This window comes from Ursus maritimus, unplaced genomic scaffold, assembly GCF_017311325.1.
Source record: "Ursus maritimus isolate PB19 unplaced genomic scaffold, ASM1731132v1 scaffold_19, whole genome shotgun sequence".
Taxonomy (NCBI): Eukaryota; Metazoa; Chordata; class Mammalia; order Carnivora; family Ursidae; genus Ursus; species Ursus maritimus.
In genome coordinates this window covers 1,609,109-1,633,488 of record NW_024424341.1, presented here as the reverse complement: position 1 = coordinate 1,633,488, position 24,380 = coordinate 1,609,109, and the positions used below count along the sequence as shown (strand labels likewise).

Here is a 24,380-nt window from a genome sequence, read left to right as displayed (position 1 = left end):
TCCCCACTTCCCGTCCTCCATGCTTTCCCCCGAACACGGGAAAACGCGGTGCTCACTCCCTGGGCGCCTCCTGAAGCATCAGATGAGGCAGCTCCGTGTGGGGTATACGATGCATTTGTGGAGCTGGCCCTCGGTGAGTGCATTTGGCCAGACGAGTGGCGTGGCCTCCCCTCAGCGTCCCCCGGACCCCCCGTGCTAGTGTGAAGAGCCGGCTGGAGGCCTTTAGGGGACAGCGTGCTTTCGGTGTAGTCGGCTGATTGGAGAACAGCGGGGCCTCTTTCTCTAAGAGTCACATGGGATGGGTCCTGAAAGCGTGGGGGTCGTCAGTGGCACAGAACACAGGCTGCGGGTGGGGGGAGCCACAGATGTGCTCTTTCCCTGTGTTCTCGAAGCTTGGGGGTGGTGCTTGAAGTCGCTGACCTTCCTGCTGAGACTGGGCCGAGAGGCATGCTGACGTAGGGGCACTTGGCTGCTCCGACCACGGCCAGTCGTCTCCTGCCTGCCTTCTCGGACGCTCTGCTGTCCTCTGGGCCCACCCCTCTCCTCTCTGCATCCGGTACCGAGAAGCCACATGTATCTCAATGCCCCTGGCTTCTGATACTCAGAACAGAAGCCCCACGTTTCTCTGCTCGGCCACCATACAGGGTGTCTGTGTGCGCCTAGTGCTCAGGAGAGGAGGAAATTCTCCTTTGCTTTGCTTGCTGATGAGGTGGCTCTGAGGAACGGAACGGAGCTCAGTGTAGCCAACAGGGGTGCCTGTGACCAGGTGGCTGGCTGGCTGAGCTCAGCGGTCCCGTGAGGACTTAAATTCCTAATCTCCTAATTCATAGTGAGGCCCCCGTGGGCAAACGTGTTTCCTGGAGAAGGCACTGCCTCTCTGTTCCCCGAGACTCCTCTGGCCCCTCCACGTGAGTGGCCACGACAGCCCGGGCCCTTGTGGGTCCGCCTCCTGTGTGGCTTTTGTGTGGTGGTGGCACCCCAGAGGCCTACTGCACCCTGGAGATGAGCTGAGAAGGGTTGAGTGTGACCAGGAGCCGACAGTACTGGGGGACCGAGGTGGACGTCTCTTTGGCTGCCTTATTTGGTGTGGTTTGAGCATGAACCTATCCTGGACGTCAGGCCCCGGCGGGCCCCCCTCCTCCCACGCTGGGTAGCTTGCGTCTGATGCCCTGCATGGTCCTAGGTGGGGTCATTGCACTCGGGCAGCTTTCTTCCCTGCTGGCCAGCAGGCGTGGAAGGGTCCCACAGTGTGTGCTGCAGACCTGGGGTGCTGTGTGGCAGGCCGTCTTCCTGGACCATGAGTTCGTGGTCATTCTGCAGATTTCAGAATTGAGGAAGGCCATGTCCATTTTAGCTCTTGGCCTCCTTGTCTTCCTGTTCGCATTCTTTGTCTTGATTCCTGCCTGGCAAGTTCTTGAGACCCACTTAATGAGTATGTGTAGGAACAGGCCAGAGAATGAGATGTGCACCCACGGGGGTGTTTTCCCCACTGGGCCTGGACTCGAACAGTCAGCAGGTGAGACAGCAGCAGGGCAGTCCGGGGCATGGCTCACCGTACGTGTCCCTGGGGCCCACTCCTGCCATCTCATTCTTGGGGGCTCGCTCTCCTGTGGCCCCGCTGCTGCCTCCCGTAGACGGGGCCATGTCTCTAGAAGGAAGGGTTCCTGACTGTTTATCAGCACGAAGGCCCGGTGCTCTTACTGGATTTACTTTGAGTCGGCTGGTCAGAACAGGGTCACGTACCTAAATTCCTTCCTGGAGATGCCTGTGTGTGGCTGATGAGACTATCCCAGGAGCCCCCATGGGGCTGGAGGAGCCGTCTGGCTTGTCGTGGGCAGGAAGCCAGGGAGCTGGCCCCGTGTGATGGGCACTGCCCCAGTGACCACCTGCATAGGCGGGTGCCCGAGTGCCGAACTCCATGGCTGCCCGGGGCTGCTGGCTGTCTCCGGTTCCCTCAAACATCTGGAACTTCCTGAGTCATCTAGTTCGAGCCCTTTCTCTCTATTTCCTGCCTGAGACACAGGTCTGGCTGCTGCATTTTTGAGGACGGAGGAGAATGGAGGGGGTCCTCATCAGAGTGTGGGTCTCCCTGAGCCCCCCAGGTGGGCACCCCCCTCATCTGTGTTCCTTCTCCTGTGTGCCTGAGTCCGAAGCTGCCTTTCCAGGTCATCAAGGGGAGGCACTCCCCGTCCCAGATGGGGCCCCTCTACCCAGCCTGTAACCCCCTGCTCCCTCCGCCTCCAGCACAACCTGCCTGACTCTGCTTCCCCTTGCCTGGAGATGTGTGGGGGCCCTCCTGGGTCTGTGTCCCGGCTTCATCCCCTCTCCTTACTCCTGCCTGGGCTGCTGTCCAGGCTCTGCAGGCAGTGTGGGTGATGGCTGTGCTAAGTGCGGAACCCGCAGGGCCCCTCGTACCCTCAGGAAGGCCTGTGTGCGGTGTCCTCTGCTGCCTGCATTTCACAAGCTCGGCCTTCAGCTGCAGTTAGAGCTGCCACACCAGCCCCAGCCTCGGGGTTTCTGCTGCCCGCGTCCCTGGCGAATCTGCCCTCGGGGCTTCTGCCGCCCGCGTCCCTGGCGAATCTGCCCTCGGGGCTTCTGCCGCCCGCGTCCCTGGCGAATCTGCCCTCGGGGTTTCTGCCGCCCGCGTCCCTGGCGCTCTGCCCTCGGGGCTTCTGCTGCCCGCATCCCTGGCGCTCTGCTTCTCCTGCCTCCATGTCCTCATGCCCAGCCTCTCTGACAGCGTCTCCTTCCACGGCAGCAAATGCCCACCTCTGAGGGTCTCGTCTTTGTGACATTGCCTTTGACGGACAGCTTGGGGGGCCTAAAGAACCACGCCCTGTTAATCTCTATTTGGGGGCTTATTCTGGTCTTCGAGGTGGATGGTCGGTGGCTTATTCCAAATTGTGTTTTTCCCTTTCTCTTCAACCTGTAAATATACATTTGAAGTCCTTTTAATATTTGTAGCTCATTGATTAGAACTTCTTTCATTAAGGAGAAAAATAACTGTCCTTAAAATGGTTTTTTGCAGTACAGGGGAACCGTTTTTATAAGAAGGCAAAATGGTGACTGAGATTCTAGGTACATCGGATGGTTTAACCACTCGGAAGGCGTTCCCCAGCAATGAGCAGGGGTGGGACTGGGAAACAGGCTTCGGCGAGCCCCAGAGCATGTGCGGGAGGGTCGGTGGATGGCGTGGGCAAACGGAAGGTTCTGAAAAGAGGGACCGTGGCCCCGGGAGAGTCCTCTCCCAAAGCAGGGGCGAACCTTGGCCCCTTCCAGCTCTGCTCTGTATGTTTCTTTCAACCACAAATGCTGTTGGTGTTTTATGACCTGCAAGTGGCCTGGACTGCGTGGTGGGTACTCTTATAGAAAGCCCTCCTCTCTCCCCTCTTGCAGACGGCTGAGACCCTGCAGCCCACCCTGCAGCCTGAAATGCAGCTTGAGCATGGAGCCATCCAGATCCAGTAGGCGGGACGGGCTGCCTACCCACGACAGGACCTAAGAGCGGGGCCGTGCTCAGTGCCGGCTCCAGCCAGCTGCCCCGTTCTCCACGCGCCCTGGCCCCACGGCTTTGCACGGAGGGGAGTGCACGTGCTTTGTCCAAGTGCGTCTGAAGCCTCACCCATGGGGCGAGTGTCCCGTCAACAAAAACGTGACAGTCACAGCCGCCGGCCCTGCCAGAAGACCCTTCCTTTGAGTCCCACTGTTGGTGTCCAGAGAAAGTGGGGAAGCACAGTGTGGATCGCATTAAGTACGTGCGGAAAATCAAGAACTACAATATTTTTCTCTGTTCAAACAGCTTTTTTTAATTTGCTATGGTGTTTATAACAAAACAGAAAATTGAAAAAAAAAAGTGGAGTAGCCGAAGCCTTTTGCTGTGTGCTCTGTTCCGTGTCATGAAAATAGGTATTTGCAGAGACAACTAACGATTTTGATGGAAATATTGCTTACCTACTTTTCTAGGGGGAAATGCTCTCAACACTGTTAATTATGCATTTCTAATGAAATAAAATGTATTTATGACCACAGCAGCTTTGTGTCATTTCCCGGAAGAGATGGTTCGCCCCGAGGCCGGCCTCCCTCCTGGTGGCTGCTTGGGAGTCGTGCCACGGGCCCTATCTGCTGGCTGACGGTAGCTGTGGGGTGTTTTCCAAAGGAAGTCTGTGGCTGTGTCTTCCGGTCCCGTGGCGCAGGACTGGGAATGGCTCCCCCGGACGCCGAGCGCTGTCCCACGGGCGCCCTCTCAGATGCGGGCAGCCCTTGAGAGAGTGGGAGCCTGTCTCAGTGACGCGGGAGCTCCTGCGCACAGACCTCGAATAACACAGGCCTTTCCCAGCTCCATGGTCACAGCTCGGGGGTTCCTCAGGGAAAGTCACATCCAAAGAAATACGCCGTGTCGTGTAAAATTTTAGAAAGAAAGGTAGTTCCACACCGACATGCCCCCAGCAGTGCCTGGCCTCCCCCGTCCGCTCTGTTCTGGTAGTTACGTTGGGGGGTCTGGGAGATTCCCACCACAAAATCGTATTCACTGACTTAGACTGTGACCGCTCAATGCTTTTTCCGGAAAGGATTCAAAGTTGCTGTCCCAAATAGTCGCCCCTATCCCATGCCATGCTGTAGGGGGTTACCGGGCTGGGTGGTTTACACTGGGGCGGGCGCACTGAGGGGGACGGCGGGCTGGGGCAGCAGCTCCTGAGAATGGGATGGCGCCTCTGCATCCTGTGCCTCTGTCTACCCTCCAGGGGAAGGGGCTGTTCTCCTGTAGATGGAAATCTCTGGAATCCCAGAAGGAGAGAAGAGAAGAAAGATCACGTTTAAGGGATTCCAGAAACAGAACAGATCCCAAGTAGAAAGAAAAATAAAATCACGCCTGAACTCCCCCCCCCCGCCCTGCCCCCCACACAAGCACTCAGAGCAAGGCTAATTCTGAAAGCATTCAGAGAGAAAGGACAGCCCCCGGGCAGGGGATGGACCGTAGCGGGAGCACGGCCAAATGCTCTGCGACCTCCGGAGCCCGAAGCACAGGCTTGTGCCGACAAGTGCCAACAGAACACTGAAGAGAAGGATGACATTTTCAGCTCCTACTCGAATGCTCAGAAAAACTGAATGTAGTTTGGGAATACTTGGGACACTTACCATCGACCCTAGCGCTTCCGCTCCTACGTGTAAGGTATACATACACCCAAGGTCGTTGAAAGCACGTGTCCACACATAAACCTGTACACAAGTGGGCATTGTGGCGTTACTCGTATTAGCCAAGAAGTGGAGACTACCAAGTGTCTGTCACAGATGAATGGGTACACCAGATGTGATCTCGGCCATCAGAAGGAGTGCGGCGCCAAGACAGGCTGCAGCCCCGACGAGCCTCACAAGCTTCGTGCTGAGCGAGAGGCTGTGTACTCGACAGTCTTGTTTCTAGAAAATGCTGGAATAGGCCAGTCCACAGAGGCGGCGAGCAGAAGCAGACCAGGGGTGCAGGGGCGAGGTGAGGAGAAGTGGGGAGTGACTGCTCGTGGGGCGGGGCCAGAATGTTTTGGAATTAAATGATGACGTTGGCCCAGCTCTATGAATACACTAAAAGTCGTTGAAATAGACGCTTCGTAAAAGGGTGGATTTTTCAGCATATGAATTCCATCTCAAGGTTATTAAAAAAAGTAAACGATGACACTTCAAACACATTATATAGACAAAATGAGGGTGTCACCTGCAGGTGATCCGTCTCGTAAAGGAAATTGTGAGGAATTTTCTTCAAGAGCCGGAGTATGGATCAGGGAGGAGGTTTTAAAGGGAGGAGGATGGGTGGACAAATAAAATAAACAGGTATGTCTAAGGCTGTGCCTAAAACTGTCTCACGTTGAAATTTTCAAATACAGTAAGATGTTGGAAAAAATTACTTCGTCAGTTGGGACCAGCAGGAAGGAGCTAAATTGTTTTAAAGCCCCTTTTTATTGCCCTGGAGAAAGGGGATCAGGACACTGTACAATTTCAAGACGTCAGGTTTACTATCCTTGACAAGCGTTTAAGAAATGCGGTATATAGAAATCGTTAAGGTGGCGGATATGTGAACAGCGTGATGGAGGAGCTGGGCCTAACTGACATGCATGCAGGAGGCCGCCGCGTCCAGCAGTCACAGAGCGCCCAGTCGTCCCATGTGCTCTCTGGAATGTTATCAAAGTTGGCCTCGGGCCAGATCATAAAGAAGGTCTCCACAGACATCAAAGGACTGAGATCAGCAGACTGCACTCTTTGACCAAGTGGGATTAAGTTAAAAATTAATGAGAAAAAATGAGTATGTTTGCAAATATTTGCAGATTAAGTAATGTACTTTTAAAAAACCCATGGGTCAAATAAAATGCCAAAATGGAAAGGTATCTTTAATTACCCATCAACTATGACGGATCGACATATCAGAACTTGTGGAATACATCGAAGGCTGTGCTTAGAAAAAATTTGTTTCCTTCGGATATATTCCCAGGTGTGGGACCGGTGGGTCATTTGATAATTTTATTTTTTAGTTTTTGAGGATCTTCCATTTTGTTTTCCTTAGTGGCTGCACCAGCTTACAGTCCCGCCAGCAGTACACAAGCTTCCCTTTTCTCCATCCTCAAGAGTCGGACGCTTAACCGACTGAGCCACCCAGGGGCCCCTCATTGTGGTTTTGGTTTGATTTCTCTGATGATTAGTGACGTCAAGCACCTTTTCATGGGCCTGTTGGCCTTTCATAGATCTTCTTTGGAGATATGTTTAATCAGGTTCTTTGCCTATTTTTTAGTTGGGTTATTTGTTTTTTTGCTGTTGAGTTGTAGGAGTTCTTTATGCATTTTGGATGTTAATCTCTCATCAGATAGATAGTTTGCAAACATTTTTTCCCATTGTATAGGTTGCCTTTTCACTTTGTTGATGACTTCTTTTGTTGTGCAGAAGCTTTTCAGTTGGATGCAGTCCCACTGTTTCTTTTTGATCTTGTCACCTGTGCAGTAGGGTGTCCTGTCCAGACAATCATTACCCGTGTCAAGGAGTTTTGTTCCTATGTTTTCTTCTAGGAGTTTCGTGGTTTCAGGTGTTATATTTCAGGCTTTAATCAATTTCACGTTAATTTTTGTGAGTGGTGTAAGATGTGTATCCAGTTTCATTCTTTTGCATGTGAATACCCAGTACCACTTATTGAAGAGGTTGTCTTTTCTCTTTTGAGTATCCTTGAAGGGTACCTACTCTTGCCACCTCTGTTCAACACATTACTGCAAGTCCTAGCCAGAGCAATTAGAAAAATAGAACTAGCATATGACTCAGCGATTCCATTTATGGGAATATATCCAAAGGAAACAAAAACACTAAGTCAAAAAGATATCTGCAAACCCATGTTAACAGCAGCATTATTTACAATGGTCAAGACATGGAGACAACTTCAGTGTCGGTGGATGGATGGATGGATGGATGGATGGATGGATAGAGATGTGGTATATATACACATTGGTAATTACTTATTCTGCCATTGAAAAAAAGGAAATCCTACCATTTGCAACAATATGAGGGACCTTGAAGGCATTAGGCTAAGTAAAATAAGTCAGAGAAAGACAAACACTTATATGTGGAATCTAAAACAAAAGACCAGACTCCTAGTAAAAGATCTCAGACTTGTCGTTACCAGACGTGGAGGTTAGGAGGAGGGGGAGTTGGAGGAAGGCCGTCGAAAGGTACAAACTTCCAGTTACAAGGCAAATAAGTCCTAGGGATGTGACGTATGATATGATGACCGTAGTGAATGCTGCCATATGATTCACAGGGTAGGTAAGAGTACATCCCAAGAGCTGTCATCACAAGAATAAATTTTTTCCCTTTTTTCTTCTTTCTTTCTTCCTTCCTTTCCCCTTTTTCTTTCTCTTTCTTTCTTCCTTTCCTTCCTTCCTTCCTTCCTTCCTTCCTTCCTTCCTTCCTTCCTTCTTTCTTTCTTTCTTTCTTTTTCTTTCTTTCTTTCATTCTTTCTTTCTTTCTTTCATGTATGTATACAAGAAGGTGGATATTAGCTGAACCTACTATCGTAATTCTTTCACAATATATGTAAATCAAGCCATCATGCTGTATGCCTTATACGTGATGTATATCGGTTATTTTTCAGTAAAACTGGAAAAAAGAAGAGTGGGCATCTTTGTCTTGTTCCTGATCTTAGAGGATAAGCTTTCACCCTTTCACCCTTGAGGTGATATTAGCTATGGGCTTGTCACACATAGCCTTTATTAAGTTTAAGTATGTCCCTTCTATACTGTATTTGTTGAGAATTTTTATCATGAAAGGACATTGTGTTTTGCCAAATGCTTTTTCGGCATCTATTGAGATGGTCATATGATTTTTATTCTACATTTTATTAACGTGGTATATCATGCTTGTTGATTTGTATATGTTGAATCACCCTCATGTCCCTCGTGTCCTCACACTTGATCATGGTGTATGGTTTGCTGATACTTTGTTGAGAATTTTCAAATCTACGGTCATCTGGGATATCAGCTTGCAGTTTTCCTTTCCTGTGGTGTCTTCATCTGGCTTTGATATCAGGGTAATACTGGCCTTGTAAAATGAGTTTGGGAGTGTTCTCTCAAGTTTTTTGGAAGAGCTTGAGAAGGATTGGCATTAATTCTTCTTCAAATGTTTGAAAGAATTCATCAGCGAAGCCATCTGGCTTGGGCTTCTCTGTGTTGGAGGTTCTGATGTCTGTTTAATGTCCTTGTTATTGGTCTGTTCACATTTTATTTCTTCGTGATTTAGTGTGGTAGGTTGTATTTTCTAGGAATTGGTCCGTTACTTCCAGGTTGTCTAGGTGATTGGCACGTAGATGCTCGTAGTCATCTCATAGGATCCTTTGCATTGCTGTGGTATCAGTAGTAATGTCTCCTCTTTCATTTGCAATTATGTTTGAGTCTCTCCTTTCTTCTGAGTCTGCCTAAAGGTTTGTCGGTTTTATCTTTTCAAAAACCGGCATCACCCACTGTATATACATTTACAGTTGCCGTGTCCCTTCAGCGTATTGGTGAATTAACCCCTTTATCATTATACAGTGACCATGTCTCATTACAGCTTTTGACTTAAAGTCTGTTTTGTTTTTTTTTTTTTAACATAAGTGTCGCTGCCCCTGCTCTGTTTTGTTTTCCACTGGTCTGGAGTATATTTTCTCTCTCTTTACTTCAAGCCTCTATGCGTCCTTAAAGCTGAAGCGGGTCTCTTTTTACATAGCATGTAGTTGAGTCTTTCGATTGAGTAATTTAATCCATTTATATTTAAAGTAATTAAGAGAATTACTAGTGCTTTTATTAATTGTTTCCTTATGTTTCGTAGTCCCTCGTTCCTGTGCTCCTCCACGAAGCGACGGTTCTCTGCGGTGCTGCACTTTGATGCCGTTCCCTTTCTAGAGTTTTGCTTTGCTGTTACCGTGAAGCTAGCTTGACATCTTTTTAAAGTTGATAACAACTCCAATCACATGAAAAACTGCTCTTTATCCTTATCCCATTTTATGCTTTTGATGTCACAATGTATATCGTTTTATGTTGTGTATTCATTGACAAATTATTGTAGCTAGTTTTTGTTTGTTTTTAAGTAAACTACACCCGGTGTGTGGCTTGAAGTCATGACCCTGAGATCGAGAGTCACATGCATTTCCGACTGAGCCAGCCAGGCGCTCCCAGACAGTTATTTTTAATACTTCTGTCCTTCAGCATTTGCGCTAGAGTTAGTAATGAGCACATGAGCACGCGTGTTAGGGTGTTCTGAATTTGTGCCCCCACCTGCATCAGCGTGGCCTGTATTTTCGTCTGTTTTGTGTTACTGATTAGTGTTCGTCCATCTCTACCTGCAAATTCCTTTTAGCACCTCTCGTAAGCAGTCCCGAGGTAATGACCTCCCTCCATTTGTGTTCTTCCTGGAATGGCTTTCTGTCCTTCATTTCCGGAGGACACCTCTGCTGGCTCTTCCGGCTGGCAGCTTTTTACTTTCAGCGCTCTGCGTGCGTCATCCCGCTGGCCTCCGGCCTCCATTGCCTCTGGCCTCCATTGCTTCTGTAGACAACTCTGCTGAGAGCCTGTGTGGGTTCCCTGGTGCACAAGTTAATCTGTGGCTGCTTTTAAGCCTTTTTTCCCCTGTGATTTTAGAGAGTTTCATTATAATGTGTCCTGGAGAAGATAGTCTGGGGTTGGAATTTGGGGGGTCTTGGAGCTTTGTGAACATGTCTTTCTTGAACTCAGCTCTCTCCACCCCTCTGCTTCTCTCCTCCTGGGACTCAGTCCTGCACGTGGCTTCTCTGGAAGTTCTCCTGGAGCTCCCGTTGGGTTTTCCTCCCCTTTCCTGTTTGCAGCCCTTGTTGGATGCATCCGGGGACGTGTCTCCTGGCTCACCGCTGCCTCTTCTGCTGGACCCGTCCGTCACTGAAGCGCTCTGCTGAGGGTCCATCTCATTGTATTCTTCAAGGTCAGGGTGTCTGGTTTTAGAAAAAAGTTTTCTATTTCTTTGCTGAACTTCTTTCTCCTGTTGTTCATGCATTGTTTCCCTAATTTTGTTTGATTGTCTGTGTGTGTTTTCTTGTTGTTTACTGAATTTCCTTGAAAAGGTTATTTTGCATTCTCTCCAGACGCTTCATAGCCCTCCCTTTCTTTAGGGTCAGTCATTGTCGTTTTGTTGGTTTCCTTCTGAGGTGTCATGTCTCCATGATCTTCTGTGACCCTTGTGGCCTTGGGTTGGTGTCTGGACATTTGAAGAAGTAGCAGCCATTCCGGTCTGCACGGACGGGCTCTGGCAGGGAAGCCTTTCACAGTTAGCCCATCCAGGAACCTGGGAGAGCCATCTGGTGGTGTTCCAGCGGGCTTGCTGCTGGAGTCCTCGGGCAGGCGGCCTGGTGCCCGGGTCTGCAGGGTTGGGTATGGACCCCGGGTTCCCTGCGGGCCAGTGCTGGACTCTCTGGGGCATTCAGGCACGTACCTGGCCCCCACCCCGCCCTTGAGGCGCGTGTCTGTCTCAGCGCAAAGCTATCTTTTCTTAGCTGTGCACCAACGGGATGCTGTAATCTCACCCATGCTCCTTAGCTTTTGGAAGGCATCCTCCTGTGGGAATAGTTGTTCAAACTGATTTTTCCAGGAGGGGACGAGCGCCAGAAACCGCCGTGCTGCCATCTTGCTGATGGGACTCTTAGTAGCTCCCATCTTTATGAAGTCTCACCTGTAGTCACAAGGAAAAGTCCAGGCACAGATGACATCACTGCTAAGTGTTTAGATATGCTTAAGAAAGAACAGCAGTCTGTTACAAACTATTCCACAGAACGACAACGAAAAAGGCTCATGTCCCATCTTGTTTTATGAGGCAGCGTAACCTTGATGCACAAACCTGATAAGGGTGTTTCAAAGAAAAAGCGAGGAGGGAAGGGAGAAAGAGAGAGAAGGAAAGATGGTTCTAGAGCAGTCTCTTGGAAACAAGCTGGATTTCTTAATATTGAGTGGTAATAGGTTATGAATAGGTTATGAGCAAGTTGGGTTACATTCAGGAATGCAGGTTTGTATATTTAAAAAATCAATCAGTGTAATTCAGCACTTTAATGAAGAGAGAAGCCATATGATCCTGATAAACAGAAAAATCATTTGTACGGTTCAGCTCCCATTCATGATTAAGAGAGCTTTTAGCAAACTAGCGGCAGAAAGGAGCTTCCTTAATTTAATCAACCGAGAACTCTGACAAATACCCTGCTTAATGGGAGATACCGGCCGCTCTGTCCCCGAGGTGAGGCTGAGACAAGGCTGGCTACCCAGCATGGCTCTTGTCCTTACACCACAGAACCTGGCCAGAGAAGGAGATTTAAAGGTGTAAGTCTTGAAAATCCAGAAATAAAACTGTCATTATTTGCAGAGATACGGTTATAGAGGAAGAAAATCCAGAGAAATCCATAAGCAAGCTGTTAAAAGCCGTGAGTAAAGTTAGCAGGGTTGCTGGCCACCTGCTCAACGTACAAGACTTGATTCTATTTCTAATTACCAGGAAAATCAACAATGATCCCTTGTTTACTATAGCCGTTCAGGCACTTAAATTATGTAGAAATTAACAAAAGATACCCGGGACAGAAAGCTGTAGGGTCCTGTTGAAAACCTAACGAATGGACATCGCTGGCACATTCGTGGATTGGAAGCTTCACGGTATCCGTTCTTACCCAAATGGCGGATTCGGTGTGCTTCCAACTGAAATCCAAGCAGGGAGTTTTTGTGGAAATTGACAAGCTTGTTCTAGAATGTATTCGAAAATGCGAAGGGCCAAGAATGGCAGAGACCGTCTTGAAGACTTTGAACAACTTTGGAGGACAGTGTGGCCGCAGGGCATCGGGGTGGGATGAGGCGCCGTGGGCAGACCCACCGGAGCAGGGTTTCTCCTCGAGCGATGAACGACGCAGCACAGGGAGGAAGGGCGCTGTGGTCCCCGGTGGTTCTGGATCAGTTCGATACGCACAGGGGAGCCGTTGTGAACCCCCATCCACAGCAGGTCCCGACATCAGTGGGGCAGCATGTGCAGGGAGCAGCATGTAACTCCTAGGAGGAACGAAGGCGTTCCCCTCATGAGCTTGGAGCTCCAGAGGTTTCTTACCCTGGATATGGAAGTACGGAGTGGAAGGAGATGCCCGGAGGTGGAGGACTCTGGCTCATCCAAAGGCGCTGCTGGAGACAGGGCAGAAGAGCATAATGGGCTAGGGATTTTCCATCCTCTTAGCCAACGGAGGGCATGTACCCAGGATCAGTAGGGTCGTGAGGTTCCCTATTACCTGTAAGGTAAACAGACAGTGCTATGTTTAAATGGACCAAATGGATGGAGGAGGGAATTCTGATCATTTCTAGAAACGAGGGTTGTAAGCGTCATCTTTGCTACTGAATGACATAATGATTAATGAATTTTTGTCATGGGAGCACATGAACAGACACGTAACAAGAGAAGATCCACGAATGGCCCATGAACATCTGGCAAAGTGCTCCTCTCCCTGGTCAAATCCAAGCCACCACAGATGCGTCAGTAGAGAAGTTTTAAAAGATGCACCGTATCAAGGGTGTGAGCTACGACGCGTGCGGGCGGGAGTCCGTCCCGGGCCTCGTGCCCAAGCGAGCACGTGCACCCCAGCGGTCCAGCGGCCCGCGTGAGCGTGTCCCCAGCAGGACAGTGAGTCCGGAGGCCAAGCCGGCTTGTGTGACCCCATTTGTGCTGTTCTGAGACCAGGCAGGGCAGCCACTGGTGTTAGACTCCCTCGGGGTGGTGGGGGGAGGCCGTACTGACCCGGGGAGCCTGGCATCACAGGTGCATCGCTGCGCAATTTTCTCTCTCACTCTTCATTTTAAGAGATTGCTTTTTTTTTTTTTTAAGATTTTACTCATTTATGAGAGAGAGCAAATGAGCGGGGGTGGGAGGAGGAGAGAGAGGGGGAGGGAGAAGCAGGCTCCCTGCCGAGCAGGGAGCCCAAAGTAGGACTCGATCCCAGGACCCTGAGATCATGACCTGAGCCGAAGGCAGATGCTTAACGACTGAGCCACCCAGGCGCCCTAGAGGGTTGCTTTTTAAACAAAAGACAGAAGTTTGCCAGCAGCAGACCCACACTGAAAGGAGTTTTAAAGACTGTCCTTTTGGCAAAGGGAGAGTGACCCTAGACGGGCGGTCCTGAGGAGCAGGGAAAGTGCAAATACGTTAGTGGCCTGAAAACCTGTACTGGGGAAAACAACGTCTGTAGGGCTTAAACGTAGTTTTGTGGAGGAAGATGCAGGAGGAGCGCAGGAGACAACTACGTTTGGATTCGGGTCCTGCAAGCCGTAGTCCCTTATCCACAACAGGCCTAGAAACCGCGTATAGCGTCCAAACGAATGGCGGGGCGCGGGGTCCGGGGGGGGGAGTTATAATTCAGAAGAGCCGCCGGTCAGTGCAGAAGAAGGCAAGGAAGTAGGGGGACGGTGGGGGGCTCTGCTTGGAGTGCAGACAGCGGGGAAGTGTGCAGGGCGCTCACGGGAGGGCCGGCCTCCGCACCGAGGGTCCAGGCGAGTCAGGAGCGCGGTCGGGGCCGCGTCGCTCCTGGGGCAGCCGCGATCCAGCAGGGCAGCTGAGCGGCCACGCCGTGTTTTTGCTGCCTTGCAGCGTGCGGGAGGAGGACCCCGTGGACCCCTCGCTGGGGTGGGGCGCCTGAGGGGCGTTCAGCTCGTGAGCGCAGCCTGGTTTAATGTTAGAATATCGCCCAGCGTAAGTCAGCACTTGGAAGATACGAGCTTCTCAGCAGACACGGCAGCAGCTCTCGATGGACATCTCCCATTCGGAACGTTGAAGACGGAGGAGATGAGGACGGTCAGCATTCTGGAAGCACAAAGGGAACCTCCGTAACGTGGTCGGGGCTTCCACAGACAGCGGACAGTGGTCGGCGTGCTGCCACGTCACTAGGGCTCAGGAGCACGGCCAGGGTGCCCTCACCACCTGGTGACAGGTAGTGGGAGGGGAGAGACTCATCACAAGGACGTGACTGCGTTCTAGAACGTTCCAAATAATTTCTGAAGATAAATTAACGGAACTGTTAAGGCTCGGCAGTGTTTGGGGGATCAAAGTCGACATACAAAGTACCGCATTTCTGTGGGTCAGCAGCAAGCGCTTGAAGACGAACCGTTAACAAGCCATCACATGGGCTTACCGTATGTGAAATTCCAGCTTCTAAATCCAGTTAAAGACACACACATGTTTTATGGGGGGGGGGCCTGGCCCGCGTCGATGGGGTAGAGCACCCTTTGTCCTGGACCTGGCCTGTCTCCTGTGCTGCTGGCCACTCCCCCAAATCCCGACACCAGGGGACCCGTGCACCCCACATCAGGTCCGTCTCCCCCAGCCTGGACTCCATGGCCCAGCCCTGCCTTTGCTGCCCTGGGTGTGCCCTCTACTCCTGCCTGCACCCACTTTCTATCACTCACCCTGGCAAAACCCCAAACCTGGAAAACCTGCAGTTTCGCCTGCCTGCACCTGCAGCTGCCCCTGGTGAGCTGGGGGAGAAGCCGCTGGCTCACTGGTCGCACGTCCACTGGGAGACCCTGCACTGCCCGGCGGACTCTTGTTTCATCATTCCTTCCGTTCGCGTTCAGCCAGCCTGGTGCGTCTCCCCGTCTTCACTCCCCTGGGGATGCTCCCTTACGTTATGCCCTTGCTGCCCTTTGACTCTGCCTCCCGCCCTTCCCGCAAGACCACCATGCACCCTTGTAAGGCCAGCCCACCTGGTCCTCTGCCCGGGCCGCCCTTCACTGACAGGCCCTGGGGAGATGCATGAGGGTGAGCTCTGGGTGCTTGTGGCCAAGGGCAGTGGAAACAGGAATGCACGGGAGCTGTGGGTCTGGTGTGGGCAGGGGTGGGCGGCAGCCGGCAGTGGGGTGAGGGCAGCATGGCCTGGGGCCGTGGCAGGCTTCGTGCTCTGGCCCCTGGGATCGAGCCAGGCCTTCCCTGCACATGGCACCCACAATGGTCAGACAGGTGTTGGGTTTTATCTGAGACCATCAGAATCCGACAGCCACTCCCATGAGCCACTGTGGATGCTCACGGCTCGGCCACCACAGCCAACTGAGGCCCGCGTTAGCGATGAGGAGAGTGACACGTTTAAAGAAGGCCAAGCATGGCTCCTCGGTGGGAAGAGCCCTGTCCCGGTCTCGTGCCTGAGCACAACAGGAGGACGGAGGGCGACTTGCCCTGCGGAGGGAGTGGCCTCTTTCTCGTAGGCAGCCCTGGAAAATTGGAGTCAGAGGTGGAAGAGGCCTCATGGTGCACGTGCCCTTCCCACAGAGTGGGCGGTGCTCACCGTCTGCCCTCGGGTGGTCGCCCCCAGGGCACGGCTTCCTGCTTGACTTGGCCTGAGAGGCACGGGCTGGACATGGCGGCGGGAGAAGGCAGAGGCCCGGGTGCATCTTTCCTGCTGCCCACACCCCATCCCAACGGTGGTCCTGTTGGGGGCCCTGGGTTCTGCTCCCCACCCTCTGCCCTCGCTGGCACTGGCCTTGGGCACCGTCCAGGCTTCTTGATTTAAGAGATGTGCATTTGACCTTGAATTCAAGTCCCAACCCCAAGCTGCTGGAGCTGCTCCGTTGTGCTCCTCCCCCGTGATTCCCACATGGACTTCCGGTGACCCCCGTCTGCCTCTTCTGCCCAGAGGCAAATGGGCTTTTCCTGAGCTCCAGACCCAGCCGTTGAAGCGTGGGGAGGAGGTCACAGTGAGGCATAGACCACAGCAAAGCCAGAAACCCACGCTTGTTCCGTGATGGCGTGGCGCGTGGGGCCTTGCCCTGAAGTTGTCATCCATCAGCTGCTGTGTCTCTGGCCTCAGAGCCGCGAGTGGCGCGGAGTCCTCTCTCTGTGTCGTCGCTCGGAATCCCGCCTGTGGCCTCATGAGCCAGGTATGCATGAAAATCGCCCCCATTTGCCCAGAGAGGTGAGGCAACTCGGGCAGCATCTCAGCATCTCGGCCTCCTGCCCCCTCCGTGCCTTCCCCCACGTGATCCTGCCGGTGGGTCTCCGCCCGCCCAGCACCCCGGAGTGGTTGGCGCGCAGTCTGGTGTCAGCGTGCCTGGAGGACGTGTGTCTCAGCAGCAACACTGCTGGTACGGTCTTCCGGGAGAGCGTTTTCCCTCTCCCCCCCACCCCCCCACGGATGATGCCGGGAATTTCTGCGGCGGCCGCTCACCCCGGGCCGGGCGGGCTCACAGCTCAGAACCCCCCGCCCCCATATTCTCATTTTCAGAAGGGCTTGTCCCCACATCCCCGAGGCGCAACCATCTGAAGTCACTAGTCTGGATTCTATTTTCCGGACTGCGCCAGGCAGAGGGTGGAAGGCCCCAGCACGAGGCAGGAGCTGGAGGGAACTTTCTTCCGCTGTGTCATGGTGGCTACCTTGGGAAGCATTGTCCTGTTCTTGGCTTTGGGCACCAGGAGGAGGGCCTCACCCTCCAGGGTGGCTGCCGGTGTGAGCAGAGCCCCAGGTCCCCATCTCAGGGTTGGCGTAGGTGGAGCCTAGCCTAGGGCTGCCCGGTCAGACTCAAGGTTTCCTGGTGCCCCCCCGCCCCCCCCCCGGCTGCATGCGAGGCACTGGCCACACTCCTGAGCAGGGCTGGCGTCCAGGAAGGAGTGGCCCGTGTGCGGGCGGACAGACTGGGACAGGGACCGAGCGGGGCCCCTGCTGCCACGCCTCCTCTGTCCGCTTCCTCATCTGATATGGGAGAGCGTCGGGCTTCCGGCTCCCACCCCACATAGAGCGTCACGTGCTCCTCTGGCACGGCCACCCTCGCTACTGTCATCCCAAAAACCCTGCGTCGTGGCCGCGGGCAGGAGTGAGAGTCGCCCAGAACAAATGTAAAGTCTGCAGCGTCTCTGCTCCAGCCCTGCTCGTCTTCTGCCTTGAGGTTTACCTGCAGAAGGAAGTGTGGCAGGGGCACCTGGGTGGCACAGAGGTTAAGCGTCTGCCTTCGGCTCAGGGCGTGATCCCGGCGTTATGGGATCGAGCCCCACATCAGGCTCCTCTGCTATGAGCCTGCTTCTTCCTCTCCCACTCCCCCTGCTTGTTGTGTTCCCTCTCTCGCTGGCTGTCTCTATCTCTGTCGAGTGAATAAATAAAATCTTTAAAATAAAAAAAAAAAAAAGGAAGTGCGGCGGAGCGGAAGGGGTGCCCGCCGGCAGCCCGGGAGTGAGGGCGTCAGCATTGCTGTTAGGACTCTCACGGTCATGCTACCTCTGCATGGGTTCCCAGAGGACCCGGCCATGCAGGAGGGACCAAGATCGAGGCTGGGGAACGAGGCTGCTGGCTCCACCTGTGTGGGGCGGCCCTGTGCCAGACGCAGGGAGGTGTATGGAGGGGCCCGTGCTGCATGCTCCAGTGTCTCTATGGCCGTGAGGCCGTGCTCCCATGGTGACTGTGCTCCCATAGCCATGCTCCCACGGTGACTGTGCTCCCACAGTGGCTGTGCTCTCATGGTGACTGTGCTCTCATGGTGACCGTGGTCTCACGGTGACTGTGCTCCCATGACCGTGCTCCCATGGTGACTGTGCTCGCATTGCTGTTCTCCCATGGTGACTGCTCCCATGGCTGTGCTCCCATAGCCGTGCTCCCATGGGGACTGTGCTCCCATGACTGTGCTCCCATGGTGACTGTCCTCCCACAGTGGCTGTGCTCTCATGGTGACTGTGCTCCCATAGCCGTGCTCCCATGGCCGTGCTCCCTTGGTGGTCATGCTACCATGGCTGTGCTCCCATGGCCGTCCTCCCGTGGCCCTTAATCTTCCATAAGGCTGGCATCGTGAGGTGTCCAAACTGCATTCACTTGTGGCCGCCATCACTGCACCCCCCTCCCCCCGCTGGTGCTGGTACTGTGGTGGCTCCCGTGTGTCCGGGTCCTGGCTGAGGGGCAGCGTTACGGTGTGGGGGACATGTGTATGGGCTTGCTGTCTCTTCTAGTAGAATCAAGCCACTGCCTACTGTCCTGGGTGCAGGCACAGCGCACAGGATGTTCCGACTGCCCCGGGGCCACAGGGATACGGTGGTGACGCCGGCTGGCACTGTGGCGCCCGGCAGAGCAGGAGCGATAAGCATTCACCTCTGTGCCCAGTCTGGGTTGCATGATGTGGGTATTGCTTTTCTTGAAGATGCCCCACAAAACTTGGATGTGCCCTTCACCTCGTCACCAGCTCCCAAATTTCTCGGAACCGGGTGGCTGAGGGACCGAGCGGGAAGGGCTACGGTCATGGGACCAGAATGTGGGCAGTGGGTCTGGTTTTCAGCTCGTTTCCTATGCACTGTCCCTGGGACCCTTCTGGTTACTGACCCTCCCAAATAAGCCATACTTAGTCTGTGTAAACTGTGGGCTGAGCTGAAAACCCCAGAGCTGGGGGATGCTTCCCTGGGGGGGACAGATGCAGGCCTCGCTTCCGGGCAGGCCCCTGCTTCCCTCTGGGCCCTGCCTCTCAGGGAAATGGACCCAGAAGACCCTCTAGAGACCCCTGACCAGCTCTTGGGTGCCGACCCTTCAGGTCACTCTGTCTGACCACGTCCTGCCCAGCCCTGCTCAGGCCATCCAGGCTGTCAGCAGGAGGTGAGCTGCGGGTCCGGCCCCTCCCCCTGGCTGCTGGCCCTGTTTCCTGCAAGGACCTGTGGGTGTGACCACACAGGGGCCCCTGACTGGTGGCCAGGCCGAGTGGGTGGGGGTCAGGCCTCTCCATGGATCCCAGGCTCTCTTCGCCTGCCCCAGGATGAGGCATAACCTCAGCGAGTTCATGCTGGCCGGCCGGCCTGGGGCAGCTCCAGGCCTCCGCTGAGCCAGACCCGGCTTATCACAGCTAAGCAGCTCCATCTTTCTTGCTGGCTTCCTCCAGCCTGTCACCGCATCTGGGATTGGTGGGTTTTCAAGAATGACCTCAGTGCCGTGGGTGTAGCTGACTTCGGGCCCATGGCTGCTGATGACAGGGAAAGCCTATGTTTGCTCTTTGTTGCAGTTTGCCACAGACCTTGCAGATGGATCTCGTGTGTCCTCAGTAAAATTTGCTTTACTCTCGTGCTTCTTTCTCTAGCCAGGACCAGGCCCCAGGGGCCTGGGGGACGGCCCGAGTGCTCCCCGCCCTGCCCTGCCTCAGCCCTCTCTCCCTCGCAGTGGCGAGGCCGGGGGCATCATCTCGCCAGTAAGTCGTGGGTGCCAGAGCCTTGCAGCTTAACAGGGTACAAAGGTGGGTCGTAGGAGGTTCTTAACCAGGAGTGATTCTGACCCCCTGTGGGACATTGGCCAACATCTGAAGATATTTTTGGTTGTTACAGCTGGGGCAGGGGCTGCTACTGGCATCTAGTGGATAGAGGTAGGATCCAGGACCTGTGGGGAGTTGGAGTGAGGAGGGAGGGAGTGGGGAGGACGTGGGGGGAGGAAGAAAATACCGAAGGCCCCCACTTCTCCAGTGAGGCCAGGTGTCTGTCAGAGCACAGCTGGTTCCCACCTGCATGGCATCCATTCCTTGCCTTGGCCAGGACTTGGGGGGCAGATGAGAGAAGGGATGTCTGCATGCAGTGGCCACTGGAGGAATGGGCACTGGACGGGCTTCCTGTGGACGCTCAGGGTGCAAGGGGCATGCCTGTCCCTCGGGGCCTTGCTCAAACCCATGCCCTGCCCACCCCCCCCACCCCGAGCATGTAGTGGATGGTGAGGGTTCAGCTCGGATCAGGAGAGGATGGGGGGGGCAGCCTGGCAGAGCTGAGGATGTGGATGGGTCAGCCCCACACGCAGGGGTAACACTGGTCCGGGAGAGAGGGGAAGTTGTGTGGACATGATGCGGATGACGCATCATGGTTCCGCACGAAAGCAAGGGAGTGCCCCCGGACAACAGCTGCCCGCCGTGCCCTGCACTGCCCAGCACCTTGGTGTGTGGGCCTGGCTCCTGCAAACTCAGACCTTCTCCCACAAGGCTCAGTGTGCTATTGGAATGGAAAGTCCAGTGAACCCCATCCCAGTTGGGCCAGAGAGCAGAGGTCTGTCTGTCCGTCTGTGCTCTGCCTCAGGTTGCCATGTGCACTCCGTCTCCTTCAATCCGTGCAAGTGCCTTGTCTCCTCTTGGCCTTGGTGCTCGTCCATATTGTAGGGTGTCTGGTGTCTCCTGGACGTGAGACTCCCATGGGGCAGGAACTGAGGCTATGCCTCTTGGCTGGCCCATTGAGGGAGGGGGCAGACTTTCAGCTCATCCCGTTACTGGTCATGGGAATGTTGACTATTTAACGTGGTGTTTGCCAGGTGCCTTCTGCTGCAAATTACTATTTTCTTCTCTATTTTAAAAAAGATTTTGTAGAAAAGTACTTTAATCTATGTGAACCTTTCATGCTTCCTCAAACGATTCTATTTATTCGTTTATATGAGTTTGAACTCAAGAACTAGTGTTTCTTTTTTTTTTTAGAAATTTTTTTTAAAGATTTTATTTGACAGAGAGAGAGAGACAGCAAGTGAGAGAGGGAACACAAGCAGGGGGAGTGGGAGAGGAAGAAGCAGGCTCATAGCGGAGGAGCCTGATGTGGGGCTCGATCCCAGAATGCTGGGATCACGCCCTGAGCCGAAGGCAGATGCTTAACGACTGCGCCACCCAGGCGCCCCAGGAACTAGTGTTTCTTTAACAGAGTATCATCTGTCTGTCTCGGTGAGCCCCGCCACGCTGGCTCCCGAGCGTGTTGACAGCCCCTGGGCTCCTGGTTGGCTCCCTGGCTGCCTAGTGTGCCAGGTGTTCCAGAAGCATGTGACACTTCCCTGCCAGACTGAAGTGCCCATCTCTGCAAGGAGTCCTGGTCACTGTTAGTGGAAGATGGTATTTAGAAACCAAGATGTGGATGCTACGGGTGCTCAGGCCCCGTGCACTGGGATGTCCCTGCCCCCAGCCGTGTGTGTGTGTCCACACAGACACACCACTCGCTCACGTGCCTGTGTGTACATTTATCTGCTGATGAGTTTCCCTGGTCAGCTGGTTGTCAGCTTGCTCCCCTTGTCCAGCGGTCCACATTTTCAGTTCTTCGATGCACAGAACTCCTCCTTGATCTATGCCAGGATTGCATGGCCCGTAGGAACCATCTTCCTGGATGGCACTGTCGGAGCCCATCAGGGGATGTGGCTGATGGCGGAAGGCAGAACAGAATTTGTCACTGAGGCTCTCTGAACAGATTTCTGAAAGAGCTGCTGGCATTTGCTGTGTTCTTAGTAAGAGCAAAAAGCTGAAAAGCCCTCTCTGTGTCCAGAATGATTCTGTGAATCATGGCTTGGGTGTCCGCTGCAGACTTCTAGACTCCCGACTGCAGGGCCGGGGGCAGCGGGCAGTGGCAGGAGGTCTCCAGCCTGAAGTGCATGGAGGTGAGAGGACAGAGTGTTTTAGCACAGCTGGCATTCGGATCCAGGGCCAGGCAACAGAGAGCTGCAGACTGTGTCCAGGGGTCGCCAGGACGTCCTGCTTTCTGGAGTTCGTCCCCAGTTGTTCACTCCACAAGACAGCCCCATCCCATGCCCTTGTGCTCGGGCCAGCAGGGCCTTCTGCTCGCAGGATTCACCGTGCAGCAAGGAAAGCGGTGGGGAGAAGCACATCCGAACACCCAGCTATGCAGTGTTTCCTTGCCCTTTCTCCCTCTGCTGCTGTAGAGGCGGCCCATCTCCTCCACCTGGATGTGGTTAATCAGAAGGAAAATCATGCCCACCTGTGGCCCATTTCCTTTGTGAAGGCACTTGCCCGACCCCCAGGCCACACCTGCCCCCGAGAAGCTGCAGCTAGCATTTGCTCATCTGACTGCTGGTGCTCTGACCTGGAAGGCCCCAGCCGCTTCCTTCTTCTTGGATCCAGCCGCAGAATGGCCTTGCTAGAGCCACCAGCACAGAGGGAAGGTCTCCCAGGAGGGTCAGGTAGAGGGGCAGCATTAAATCCCCAAACTCGTGGCCGACCAAGGCTTCATCCCATCCTGCAGGCTGAACAGGCCCCAGGGGCCACGCTGCAGGGGCTGGGCAGTCTCTACAGGAGGGCAGGGGCAGAATTATGCCACTGGCCACAGGGGTTCTCACCACTCAACAACTTGCCTTGAAAGGAGAGGTGCCCTTTGCTGTTGTAGGAGCAAGAGAACATAGGAGGGAATGTTGGGCAGTGAAGCAGGGGTGCTTGGGGTTTGGGAAGGGGGTTCTCACTGTGGCGCCAAGCCCCTCCAGACAGGCCGTCAGCCTTCAGTTGCTCCAACCGCAAGGCTGCGGGCTGATTCTCGCCATCTTCCTGCACAGATGGCTCAGTCCTCGTGTGTCCAGACATCTCTTCCCGCAGATGTCCTTTCTCAACCTGAACTTCATGGTTCCTCATGCCCCCTGGGCTAAGGAGCCCCCTAGTTAACTTGACTGGTATTTCTTTCTGTGGTCTGAAAATACCATCTCAAGGGTGAAAAGGACCTTGTATTCTCTGGTGTTGGTGGTAGACTAAACTCCAGTGATATGTGTAGCGTGTGAATTATATCATAAATAAACTGTGATTTTTTAAAAAGTAGGCTGCACACCCAGTGTGGAGCCCAACACCAGGCTTGAACTCACGGCCCTGAGATCAAGACCTGAGCTCAGATCAAGGGTCGGATGCCCAACCAACTGAGTCACCCAGGCGCCCCAAGCTGTGATTTTTTTAAAGGGCCTTATTATTTATAATTATAATAAATAAGTTAATGATAACAGCGCAACTCTTGGGCACTTTACTGTTCTATCTATTACTCTTTTGGTCTTTAGACAATTGAGTGTGGAAGAGAGGTCAGACACCATCATCTCTCTGCTGGTAAGGAAGTTGTGTGACAGTCACAGCCCCAGATAGGGAATGGTGGGGCTAAGACAGCCGGTAGATTTTGACTTTGGCTCTTCCTGTGTGCTCATCGTCAGCTGACCTTTGGTGATTTCACACTGGTCACCATCCTGGTCTAACTTGGTCATTTTCAGATCGATTAGTCTGCGTCCCTGGACCTTTTCATTGCTTTTCTCTGAATCTCTTTCGTTTGGCCCCCTCTTTAAGACAGCTCTGTGGTGGTCAGGCTCTCCGATGACCCCATTGACCCATGCGTCTTGGTTTTGTCATCTTCCCGCCTTGAATCAGGTCCAGTTCAAGTGGCCCATGGAATTGGGTAGAGCTGGCGGAGTTGACTTCTGAGACAGATATAGAAGGCGCTGCAGCTTCGTCTTGGTCTCGGGGCCGCTCTCTCTGAAGGATGTCCGTCATCACTGGGACACTCAGCCCATGGAGAGGCCACTTGGAGAGATGCTGAGTTCTGTGGCCAAGAGCCCCACCCTGCCAGCTCATGATGGAGCCACCTTGGAAGGGATCCTGCTGCCCCAGCCACACCTCCAGACTGCAGATCCAGCCGATGTAAGCCCACAGCTGCACAAGGGGTCTCAAGCAAGGATGCCCTGTCCAGCCCTTTCCAGAGAAAGGGGGTCCAGGTCCCAGTTATATAGTTGAGCAGTGCTGTTGCCTGCAGCAGTATGGAAAATAAACCTGCACTAATGGGCTGAATGATGGAGTAAGATTTGTGGGGGGAGCTCTGAGGGAGGCTTCTCCCAGGGTCTCGTAAGGTCAGGCATGAGGGGAGAGAGGAGCTCCCCACAGAGGACGGTGAGATATCAAGGAGATACACTTCTGTGTTTGAAAATATCTTTCTCATTCATGGTGGCAAACAGTGCTAAAAATAAGAAATGGTTGGGATGGGGACCATTTGGGGTTCAGGACAGACTGTGGGGCCAGCCTCCAAGGTGGCATCAGTGACCATCGTTGTGCTGTCCATGCCCTGTGCGTGCCCCTCGCACACTGCACCTGGGCCAGGGCTGCACGTGCAGTGTCACATGGGGGAAGCAACAGCACGGG

The 24,380-nt window shown here is 53.6% G+C and overlaps 1 protein-coding gene across 6 annotated transcripts in view; it reads left to right on the top strand.

Moving 5' to 3' along the window:
- The window catches only part of LOC103673843 (BTG3 associated nuclear protein), a 129,023-nt gene extending 104,995 nt beyond the window's left edge, over positions 1 to 24,028 (top strand). For 5 of the 6 annotated variants that reach the window (XM_040633197.1, XM_040633196.1, XM_040633194.1 and 2 more), the window contains one exon: positions 3,397 to 4,026. In XM_040633197.1, coding sequence (XP_040489131.1) covers positions 3,397 to 3,468 — 72 coding nt within the window. In that variant the 3' untranslated portion in view covers positions 3,469 to 4,026. Of the gene's footprint in view, positions 1 to 3,396; positions 4,027 to 23,615 lie in introns of those variants that run through there. The other variant, XM_040633195.1, reaches the window with a different exon arrangement.
- Positions 24,029 to 24,380: the final 352 nt, after the last annotated feature.